General features: G+C 35.1%; 1 protein-coding gene across 3 annotated transcripts in view; it reads left to right on the top strand.

Moving 5' to 3' along the window:
- syk (spleen tyrosine kinase) overlaps positions 1-12699 on the top strand; it is a 41377-nt gene that overhangs the window by 10316 nt on the left and 18362 nt on the right. For all 3 annotated transcript variants that reach the window (XM_055024867.1, XM_055024868.1, XM_055024866.1), the window contains 6 exons: positions 3731-4156; positions 6194-6354; positions 9240-9378; positions 11855-11936; positions 12067-12122; positions 12410-12469. In XM_055024867.1, the coding sequence (XP_054880842.1) occupies positions 3755-4156; positions 6194-6354; positions 9240-9378; positions 11855-11936; positions 12067-12122; positions 12410-12469 (900 nt within the window). In that variant the 5' untranslated portion in view covers positions 3731-3754. The remainder of the gene's footprint in view (positions 1-3730; positions 4157-6193; positions 6355-9239; positions 9379-11854; positions 11937-12066; positions 12123-12409; positions 12470-12699) is intronic.

Here is a 12699-nt window from a genome sequence, read left to right as displayed (position 1 = left end):
GTTTTGAAAATTCAAGCTGCTTCTTGCTATTCAGTCATTTAAAAACAAGTACAGCCTAAGTTAGTTTGAAGATTTTTAGGCCGCAACAGAACACGAGGTCACTATGAGGTTTTAAAATCCACCTTAGATTGACTAAATAAAAATATAATGATGTAAAACTATCATTATAATTTTAATTTGCAGGTGGTTCCTTTAGAGCTCTGGACTGACAGACACATTAAAATTCTAGCAAGCAAAAATTTTCTCCATTATTTCCATGTTCCTTTTTTAAATATTAAATTACATTTAAACTTTGTTGATTCACATGCTCATTCACATACTTTTAGATAGGAGCAAAAGAGACAAACAGCCAATGTGAGCGAGTGAGGCGTAGTCATCAGGTAAATCTCCCATTTAATTTGGACATGTGTTAGTAGGTGGATTATATATTGTAACATCCAGTTTGCTGATTGAAAGTGGGATTGTTAAGTCTGCTTTGGAAAGTTTTAAAGTTTTACATTTTTGAGATTATCTTGGTGGGTTGAAGTTGTTACCAGAGGAAAAATCTTTAAAACAGGCAAAGTTTGAAAGATTATGGTATCATTTAATTATGTCTGCTCTTTCAGCTTGATTGATTATTGATTATTGATCCCAGGTACCTGTGCCAGTCTGTAAAAGAATGGTTGAAGAGAGATGAATATTATGTATTTATGAGGTTATTGTCTTTATAGGAGATGGGTTTCAATTTTCCAAAAAGAACTCAACATCAGTATAAAAACATTTTGTACTATTTAGATTGGAGAAATTCTTTTATTTGCAGCTCTGGAATCACTGGCAGGACATTACCCTGACAGGGGCAAACATTGCTTGTATGTTAGACGCCAGCTTGTAATTCTTTCACATTCTACAAAGTGCTTTTTAGCTGTAATTCATTTTATGGACTTATTAATCTCATTTAATGGTTTAGTGATGACAATTTACATTTTTGTGTTCATTTAACTTAAAAATGACAAATCTAGCTAACTTAATTAACTTGAAGGAACTTTTTGCTTTGACTTTAGTTGAAACAATTGAGTTCACTGCCAGTTTTGTATCCTACATTTGACCAATCCAATTATTAAGTTTATCCAACTAAGTTTTTATAACTTAATTCATTAAGTGTGTTTAACATGACAAACTTAAGTCACTCTTAGTCAAATAATTTATTTCTGTCTAATAAATAATTCAGATTTCTTTTATTAAATTCAACAGAAAGTCAACTCAAACTTTGAAATTGTTCTAAACTAAAACATTAAAACATCCACAATTTTTGACTCACATTGTACTTCAAATAGAACTAGAATTTAAGTCATTTGAAATGTATGTTTTAACATGTTATTTTGGTTTTTCAAAGATCCTCTACACTGAAAAAATGAAATAGCTTATCCAACTTAATTTATTAATTTGGCTTAACTTAATAAATAAGAAGGGGAAGACATGCAGTAAAGGTCATCAGGCTGGAATCAAACCTGCGATGACCATATCGAGGACAAAGATCTCCTTATATGAATTACAGTTAACCACTGCACCACCACAGCAGGCTTATGTCACGATGTCAGATGTAAGACATACATGGCACTGAACTCTCGAAAGTGTATTTGAAACAACTAAGTTCATTATTGGGTTTGTATTCGACATATGATTTTATGACTCAACCTTCATCAGATCTTGTACCAACCAGGTGCTGTGGTGGCGCAGGGGCTAACACAACTCACACAGGGACACCTTAGTTGTTGACGCGGCCGTCATAAGTTTGTTTCCTAGCAGATGACCTTAGACAGGAAAGTGGGTAATGACAGAGAGGGCAGACAAGCAGCTAACTACTCTGAAATAAAAAACGCCTGAAGTTAAACAGCGATCATTTATTAATTTCCTTCTTTATTTGAAATAGACTAAATGATTTGAGTAAGACTTACTTAAATTTGTCATTTTAAACACACTTAATTAATTCAGTAAAGAAAAAAACTGAAATTGAGTTGGATGAACTCAATGAATTGAGTTAACTGATCATAATATATAGAGTTAGACAGACATAACAGAAGTTGATTAAACTTGATAAATTAAGTCGAATAAACTCAATCGAATTACTTACCAATTGAAACAATTGAATTAAGTTCGTTCAACTAATTTCTTTTCACAATGCACGCAGTTTTGTCATACACTGCAGTTTCAAAAACCTTGTGAGAAATCTTGACATGTCATAGAGCAAGTATGAGGGAAGGTATCAGATTGTAATTTTTCTGGAAAAACTGAATCATATGAGAAATATCACACTGAGATATCGGCCTAAAAGAAGTGCAACTTCCAGAGTCACACTCTTCAACCTTCATCAGATCAAAAGAGGGAAAGAGGATGAGGAAAATCAGAAAGCTATTGTGATTGTGGTAGAAAAAGGATAATAGATCAGTTGTGTCAGAAGTCAAACTGCTAGAATGCTCCAGAACATATCTATTACCGTTTGTATCATGAACAAGTAACAGATACGGTACTAGTTCGTACTAGTATATAGTACGAACCCAGGATGTAGTGAAAATATGATTTTAATTAAGATAAACACAAAAATCCAGGTAGCACAGGTGGGCAGTGAGGCTGGTAGCAACTGGAAATACAATAGACTGGAACGCGACAAAGTGACAAGACTTACAACTGCTGATAAAAGCACGACAAAGATCCAACCTCCTGGTTGGATCTTTTGTCCAACCTTCTGATTGGATCTTTGTCGGGACACCAGTGAGGTTGAACACAGATTGAGTAATCAGGAACATGAGGCACAGCCGGGAACAATCAAGACACGACAACACAGACACTTCATTAACACCAAATCCTCACAAGTTGCTTAACATTGAGCATTCAAAACATCCCTTACAAAAAATCCCATGAAATTCACATGTGAAAGTCATATGTGAAACCCATGTACCACATGAAAGCTCCACACAAATGTTCACGTATGAATGACATGTGAAAGACGTGAATCACATGTTGAAGCACATGTATATGTGTAACTTTGGAACGTTTAATTTAAAAAAACCATGTGAAAGCCATGTTATCACATGGAATATATACAATACATCACATGTGTATCACAGGGGATACACATGCTACACATAATTTCACGTGTAGCACATGTTTCTTATGTTTATCACGTTTTCACATGTGTACAACATGATACAAATGTGAAAACTTGATGCACCTATAAGAGGTGCATCACATATTGTCTCACATATTTGAGACAGTAAAACATGATACATATGTGAAACATGTATCATGTGAAATATGATAATATATAAATGATACAGAAGATATGTGATACCCAGGTGAAAGGGATAGCTGGAGTTTACTGATCGTTTTTTTCATTTTACATTTCAAAACGATATGTTTTATGGAAGTCAAATCATGATCTTTTGACATTCATGGAGAAATAGTAACACCAAAACCTCAGTCTGCTTCAAATGATCACAGTGAAACTGAAAATTGAATTGTAAGTTTGAGCATTTGTGTCTTGTGAATTTCATGCTCTTTTTTGAGAGTGGTGCATTTTAAATGATGAAGATGTATTTAAGGCTATCATTGCTCATTGTTATTTATTGCTATATTGTTATTATTATTGTTAATCTTCTATTTTCTTAGAATTTTTTTGTGCTATGCTGGGATAAACAAAGTACCCTCTGTTTGAAGATCAATAATACATTATTTCTTATTATCTTTGTGACAGAACTTTCAAAAGGAAGCGGTCAAGATGGCTGACAATGTGTATGCATTACCATTCTTCTACGGCAACATAACCAGAGAGGAGGCAGAAGTCTGTCTGAGACAGGCAGGAATGAGCAACGGCTTGTACTTACTACGGCAAAGTCGAAACTATCTTGGAGGCTTTGCATTGTCTGTTTCTAATTCAGGTCGCTTCTACCACTACACAATTGAGAGACAACCCAATGAAATGTATGCTATTGCTGGTGGGAAGAGTCACAGGTGCCCTGCAGATGTGATAGACTATCATTCTCAAGAGACGGATGGTCTTGTATGTCTGTTAAAGAAGCCCTGCAACAGACCCAAAAATATGCAGCCAAAGGTTGGTCCTTTCGAGGACTTAAAGGAAAAACTGATCCGGGAATATGTGAAGCAGACTTGGAACCTGCAGGTCAGTTTGAGCTGGATCCTTCAAATAGTAAAATTGTATTTATTTTTATGTAGATCAATCATGTTTGTAGCGCACTAATTATTTGTGACATATTAACCAAAATATCAACAGCAAAATAGTGTTAAAATAAGCTGAAATATTTTCATCAATGTGGTTTTGCTTCTTTACTGGTTGCTCATGGCAACCTTACCACAACTCAGAAACTTTCAAGCATAAATAAAACAAAAATTTGTTTTATTTGTAAATTCATGATTAATAATTAACATTTGGCTTTCTTGACAACTCTGAAACTTAGTCTTTGTTGACAAGAAAATTGAAATAACCAGAAAAGAAGCCTGGAGGTCTCAGAGCCATTTAGTGTGGTTTTATTCTTATTGTTAAAATTTTTTTTTCTTTTTTGTGTTCTATGTTTTTGAGGTGTTTAGCTCAACAACATAACATTTAGAATCGTTGATTAAGTGTCCATAAGAAAGCCAACAGACTTACAAGTGGAGAAACTTGGTGTTGGTAAGAGCTGGTGCTTTGAGAAGCAATTTTTATGATGATTTTTCTGACAATAATAAAACCTTATCACTTTATTATTTCTGAGTCAGACTAGTGGTGACTATAGGTGCTTTCGGACCAGCCCTGTTTGGTCTGCTTTAATCGAACTGCAGTCCATTTACGTAGAAAGTCATTTGGGATGGTGAGAACGCACAATCCAACTCCGATGAGGACCAAAAGGAGCAAACTCTGGTCTGCCTAAAAGCCTAGGTTCAGTTGAAGGAAACTCTGGTGCGGTTCAAATGCATATATTTGAACCTCAAGAGGACCAGAGACTGCACCATAAATGGGAAGTGAACTGCAGTGCAGGGTTGGTTGTATTTACAGTGCAGTAAATACAATCAAAACGAATGTGCTGGTCTAACACTACAGGGAGAAATGGCTTGTGGTCTTTTACCAAAAACAAAAGAAAAATTCTGCAACCATTAAAATTAATAATTGCTACTCAATTTTTATTTACTTTTTGTGAAAAAGTAAGTTGCGTTTATACAAAGCCTGCTAGGGAACATGGGGAAATTTTTTTTTTACTTTTGCATTACCTTACAATAAGTTTTGCGTTCCCTCACAATATGCTTTCTGCAATATTTGCTGGCCTATTTTGTATACAGTCACATTGACATTTGAATTTAAAATAAAAAATTAAAGGCCCTTTAAATGAATACACATGTAAAGTGTATACGTTGCATTTAAAGGGCCTAAGTGAAAACATATTTATTATGAACTCTGGTGCAAAAAACTATTGAAAATCAATTTATTCACTGCATGTTTGTCTGCTTGTGTAAGATGGAACTGCATAGGAAAACGGCTCTTTAAACCAATCAGACTACCAATACAAAACAGACGATCAAAACTGTCAGATGACTCATTATCTTGGGTTGATAACTCAGAAATAATTCAAATAATTTGGATGTATTTTTCATTTCTTTCCTTTTAACAGTTTGAGTTTGTATTACAGGTTTGTGCTGCTTTTGATTCCTAAAAAGAAAGATGTAAAACTTTAGATATTTCACAACAAGATATTAACGTACATGAAAAAACCTTTCAAAAAGTTTCTATTTTTGCAGAAAGTGCCGCATGAACTGATCAGTACATGATTGCGAGAGAATGTAAAAGCTATTGCAAAGTACTGCAAAAGTTTTGCAAGGGAACGCAAAAGAAAGAAAATCCAGGGGGCTTTGTAGCTTATGTCTTCTTTGGAGGATTTATTTTTTTGTCATTTCCATTAGTAATTCTTGATTAAGTGCCCTGAACCAAGGGGAACAGGTTTTTCAACTAATTTGGATTATCTGACGCAGTGCAGTATTTGAAAGAGAACCACACAAGCTGAAAATCTAACAAATGTCATAAATTTGGTCCCCACTAGAACCGAGATTACCAAACTATCAGGTGTGGAAACACCCTCAGGGTGAGGGATGAGGCTTGACAACTCATTCCTGGTTTGGATCTTGTCCTTATTTTAACTTTGAGCTTAAAATAAGTTTTGTTTGCACATAGGGTCCAGCCCTTGAGCAGGCTATCATCAGTCAGAGGCCTCAGCTGGAGAAACTAATTGCTACCACTGCTCATGAAAAAATGCCCTGGTTCCATGGAACAATATCACGAGAGAACTCAGAGCCCAGGCTTCAGAATGGTTCCCGTACAAATGGAAAATTCTTGTAAGTATTTGAAAATTACTCAAGACCATGTTTATAGAGAACCAACAGAAATAGTTAATAATAAAATCAACACTTCAGTATTTTTGAAAACATATTTCAATCATTTTTACTTGACAGCTTTTTGCTTAAAATTTGTTCATATTGATTCACAATCAGTCTAATTAAAATTATACTTACTTTCATTCATTGAAAAACTTAATGAATGAAGAAATTACAATTATTCTAATTACTTAGTATCAGTACTTCATGTATATCTTATTTTAAATTTTGACATTGGAGAAGTTGTCAAAAAAAAGTAGCCTAAATGTGTCATTTACGTCTCTGTCATCATGTACATTAATAGTTTTAAATGTATCTAATCACATGTGACATTATTAACTTTTATTTCTGCTTAAGCTTGTTCGTTTAAGTGGAGGGTTCCAGTGCATGTGTTTCAGCTCAAACTTTCAGAGGCAGAAGTGGTCTAGGCGGAGGAGTCGCATGATCAGACACACACACACACACACACACACACACACACACACACACACACACACACACACACACACACACACACACACACACACACACACACACGGCCACACACAACCACACACGACCACATGCACACACACACACCCACACGACCACACGCACACTCTCTTTCTGTCTTTCTCTTTGTGGTTTCCGCTTTGACAGTTTGCAAAGGACTTCCTGAAGTAGCCATGTAAAAAGAAGTCTGAGAACAGGGTAACGTGTGACTGACCCCTTTTTCATGAAACATCTTACAGGAAGTGATCTTTTTCCTCTGAAACATGGCCTCAACTCCATGACAAGTTTTATTTTAGAACGCCATTGCAGTCCTTCTGTGTCTATAGCCAGTATATTTATAGTTATTTTGAAAATATAACTTTAAATATACTTCAAGAAGTAGCTTGTTACATACATTTAGCAACATAAATTAGTTATGTATATTACACAACAGAATTACATAATGGTCTTTCTTTCCTGTGCACTTTAAATGTGATTTTGGGAACACTACTTTTCTCACCATAACATTGGATGTTTATTTGAGTTACTGTTTAGATTCTGGTTTTGATTTATGTTGTGATGTGTGAGCTGGTACCTTTTGACTTCCTGAGCTATGAAAAAAGCTTTATCAAGTCACAGTTGTCACTTTTCACAGTTCACATGCTGTGTGGTAACATGTAGGGTTAAATACTGTTAAAACTGAAGTTAAAAATAATGTACAAAATGAAGGATTTGTACTGAACTTTTTTACAAGCTTGAATAGTAATCCAAATAAATAAATAAATTGAATTATTGACGATTAATGATTCAGTTAACAGGTGCCTGCCCATAGAAATGCATAAGGAAAGCAGGGCCTGTCGCCTGCTCTCCTTATGCATTGCTATGGGCAGACACCTACACTTAATAGAGCGTCTATTATAATAGAATGCCTCTTCATTATTATAACTTCTTCCGTGACCATTAATGCGGCGCATATCGCTGCGTGCTCACCCACAAAAATAGTATCAAAACGTGTGGCTCGGCGCTGGCAGTGGAGCTATTACTTTTAGTGGGATTCAGTGTTATTATGGTGATGTAAAAAGCAAAAAACGAGCAAAACTTTTCGTCAGTTACAAACTGCCGAAACTAGAATGTAACTGACGTTTTGTTAGAGTGTGGAAAGGAGTTCGATTTTGACCCCAAATAAATTTTGAAATCGCCATCACGCCCACAAATATCGCCCTATTGTTATCAAACTCGGTCATGACATAGATACGCATGCCTGCTCTGGTAAAATGTTTTCGAAATTTTGGTAGGGCTTACGGTTTTCTGTCAAGGCGCTTCAGAGCGAAGTGATGCGACAGGATTTCCACTCGCTCAGCCAGATTGACTTCAATGTATTTCTGAAAAATGTCAGACCTCAGCGCACACCATTTTTATCTCGTAGCTGTTATTAATGTGAGTGATGTACAGATATGAATCGCGGGACTATCGGAGACGAAAGATAGCCCTCTCATACGCTCCAAATGATTTTCCGATACGTATCACGGTTTCCGAACGGGAAGGAGTTGTTCGGACCGCTTTTTTCAGTCAAAACTGACTGGGTGTCTCACAAAGATAGAAATCTGTCTCCACCTCTCTGTCTCACACACATGACAGCTGCAGAGGATCCATTACCATAGCAACAGAACACAGCCGGGCAGAGCAGCTGATTAGGACTACAAAAACGCATCACTGTAGTTTTTATTATGGCAGAGCTCTGAGGAAGGAGCTGGCCTTTAGAAATACTTGTGTTTGGGCATTTTAGAACTGACTTAAATTTCTTCAGGAATTTTCTAGCTGTCAATACTACTGAATAAACTGTATGTAATTATAATAAGTTAGGTCAAAAGTAAATGTAAATAGCAAGGTATTCTGATTACTGCCCAGTTCTTAAAAGAACATTATTCTGAGACTTTAGTTCAGAACAGGGTGCCTGAAGTCCAGTTCTCCTGAGCTACAATCCTGCAACTTTCAGATGCTTTCCTTCTCCAATAAAACCTGAATCTACTGAATGGCTTGTTTAGTGAGGAAATTCAGCCATTTGATCCCAGTCTGTTGGTTTGGAACCATAAAACTGAATCTAAGTGCAATATGTTTGTTGCAAAATATTACTTTTTGGCAGACAATTATTTATTTTTGTGTTTGATTTTAAACTATCGTTTTTTTTACCTTGTATTCAGCAGGACATTAAGCTCCTAATTTTAACAAATAAAGTTCCTGTGGTTGATAAATTGATACTTTCTCTCATCTTCCTGTAACAAAATAGATTCAACCTGACAAAATAACATGAAACAACAACATACAAATGTTTAATGCTACATCATCTCCTTTGTTTCTTCTGCTTCCATGTGTAGAATTCGACAGAGAGATCAAAATGGTTCATATGCTTTATGTTTACTGCATGAAGGCCAAGTGATGCATTATCGCATTGACAGAGACAGCACCGGCAAGCTCTCCATCCCTGATGGAAAGAAATTTGACACCTTGTGGCAGGTTACCAGTTTTTTTTTTTTTTTTTTTTTTTTTACATTCTGTGTTATTTGAAAGACCAATTAGATTTTATTAAATTACCAATATCATTAAGAAGGCCAGCATTATTAGCTTAATAGATGATGTAGCTTTTGTGACATATTAATTCTTACAGTCCAAGAACTTTTTTTTTCTTGAGATAAAATAATTTAGAATCACAAAAAATTTTTCGCTGGCATTTGTCATTTTAATTAATGGTAAATAGTTAACTTTAACCATAAAAATACCAATGGTGACACTGGTGTTATCACCGCTTTGTACAATGAGAAAAGTTTAGTTTTAAAGTTGAATGTTGAGTTTTATCTCATAAAGTCCTCAAGTGACATTTACTGAACCTCCTGATTCAGTCATGTGATCAGTGAAAGATTCTGGGTAATGAAGTCACCATTTTTCAAAGTATCAGTGCAACTGGGCAGCTAACGTGACCAGGAAGGTGATTTGAGAAACTTTGTTTTCTCTTAACAAAGGTGATGTTTCCACTGATTTAGTAATTCTAATCTTCAGATAAGACATCTTTCTTCACATATGAAATGATTTGACAGCATTTCTAAAACTATTTGATATCGAATAGATCTGTCAAATATTGCTGTGACACTTGCTTCACATTGGGCATTAAACTCCAAATTGTAAAAAAAAATAAATTCTTGTGACATATGTGTTACAATAAGATGATTACTAATCATCTGCTGAGTCAATTTAGCGCAGTCAGTCATTTTAAATTAATATAGTCTCTTTCTTTTATGAAGTCATATTTCAAAAATGTAACCATGAAAACTTATGAGATTATTCAAATATTTGATTAAACTTTACTATAGCTTTAGTCAAGTCACTTTCTCCATTTACCCCCGATTTTATTGTAATTTGCTTTTTTGTAAAATGCAAAAAATATTAACAATGTGGTTTGTGGGTTTTGTTCACTGGAGATACTTTCTGTTCTTTGTGTTGGTTTTTGGCTCGTATGTGAATACCAGCATGGATCGACTAAGGAAGAGAAAGTTTTCATCCATGTGGGATTATTTTGATTTTATAATGGAAAAGAATTCTTCCTTTCTCATTTCCACTTTTGATCATTTTTCTTTCGGATTATTCAGATTCCTTTCTATAGGATATTTGAGTTAGTTTACACAGATTAACTATTATTTATATTGTAGGTGAAAAATGTAGCTTTTGCTCCAAAGTTTTGTCTTAAATACTGGGAGGTGGCAAGTGGAACAATGGACTTAACTAGATGAGATGATTGATTGAAGGTGTGAGTAGTTGGCACGGGAGCTAGCTGAAGGTGGCACAGGAAAAACCGGGAGGAGACACTAAGGAACTGAAAATACTTCTAATACTAAAGAAACTGATAAACTAAAAGAGAAAAAGACATGAGGGAAAAACTGAAACAGAAACAAGGCAGATCTAACAAGAACTAAGAAACATAGAGCTAAAGTAGCTAGAAGGTCTAAACAAACACATAACCTAACTAGAATGGCTAAAGAAAGATGGACATAGATTCAGACAAAAAGACTAACTGAAGCAAAAGTGACAAAATAAGAAAACTACAATCACTACCAGGGAAAGCTAGAAGGAATAAATACTTAACTGGAACCACTAAAGAAAAGTATACCTAAACTCAGACATGTAAGAATAACTGAACCCAGGGTGAAGAAAAAACTAAGAAATAAACATTAGCAGAAACTCTACAGGGAGGCTGAAATAAGGAATAACTAGAAGGATAAAATCAAAATAATCTAAATCACTAAACAAAGAAGGAACACAGAATTAGACATACAGGAATAACAGAATCAAGAGTAACTAAAGAATAAACCTAACTGGAAACATTATAAAGGATTGAAAATACAGAAGTCAGTAACAAGACAATTCTAATAACAGATTTAGAATATTTCAGGTAAGTATATGCTAACGTGAAATAATAAAATCAAAAGGACCATAAAGGGCTAACCTAAAGACGACTAAGACATAATGGATCAATTTAAGATCAAAACCAAATACCTGGAGATCTGACACTTTGGAGATCGTAAAAGTGAAGATGAAAAAAATTTGTCCAGGAAGATATCATACATGTTCGGAAGTTGCAAATGAAAAGTTTATTTTGTGTTAATAAGCAAAATATAAATCAATCAATAAATAAAATTCTTAAGGAATCAATTTCCTAATATGGAAAAATGTCGCTATATATGCCCAATGTGACATATGTCACACTTCAGATCTGCGCCAGTGGGTGGCACTATTTGAAAAAAACCTTCAGATATGCGCTACATATGATCCATTTGATATAATATGTAACTGAAAGTAGAAACCAGTCAAGGTCATTTGTTGTTTTAATTATGGTAAAAATTGTATAAACTTTATTTTTATGATGCTGATATGTGGCTATTAATTATATGAATTATTTCTATTAGGACTACATTTTAAACTATGTCTCTTCATATGACAGTTGGTGGAGCATTACTCCTACAAACCAGATGGCTTGTTACGAGTACTCACAGAGCCATGTCCAAGACCTGACGGTGAAACTGGTAAAAACAGACACAACTGATCAAACCTGGTCAAAATTAGTCTCTTGCACTTACGTTTAAAAGTTGATTGTATTTCCAGATCCCAGTCTAACCCAGATTGATCCTCATGGTTCAAATTTCTTGTTCACAGTGCTCATAGGACGACCAGTACCTCCACTGAACCATCCTGGATTAGGTTCTGCCATTGTAAGTTATTCATGGATAAGTTATTGGAGAAGTACATTTGATACAAATGTCTTTACGTCCCAAATTTCCAGAAAGGATAAAAGAAATTCAACACTCTTCCACATCTCATTACTTGTTTTAAGTTTTTATCACCTTAAAGCAGGTTTTGTAAATAAACTATTGTAAGAGTTTGGGTCATTGGCAATCATCAACACTCTGGAGTGATCATAAGTTCTTTGACTTGAGTGACCATGAAAAGACTACAGTATCTTTAACAAAAACTTTTTTTTGACATCTTTCATTCCTAGCAAAATGCAGCAGGTGGTCTTCTCTCCATGTTTGGCCAGCTCAACATACCTGGAAGAAAGGTAAATACATTTCACAAGCTTAATAGTTGCTTCAACAAGCATCATTGCTCTTTCTGACACAATTTTGAGATGTCTGCCTTGATCTGATTGATAGATGTAACTGAAAATCTTTGACATAAAAAATATTCCTTGCATGTCAACCGGTCTCATTTAGTAAAGATGGGGGTGCTCTGAGGTGGCGCAGGGGTTAGCACGCACCACACTCGGAGGCCTCAGACGTCGCGGGTTCG

This window comes from Poeciliopsis prolifica, unplaced genomic scaffold (genome assembly GCF_027474105.1).
Source record: "Poeciliopsis prolifica strain line A6 unplaced genomic scaffold, Auburn_PproV2 SCAFFOLD131, whole genome shotgun sequence".
Classification (NCBI taxonomy): domain Eukaryota; kingdom Metazoa; phylum Chordata; class Actinopteri; order Cyprinodontiformes; family Poeciliidae; genus Poeciliopsis; species Poeciliopsis prolifica.
The sequence above is the reverse complement of the archived record's forward strand: the minus strand, read 5'-3'. Positions and strand labels throughout refer to the sequence as shown.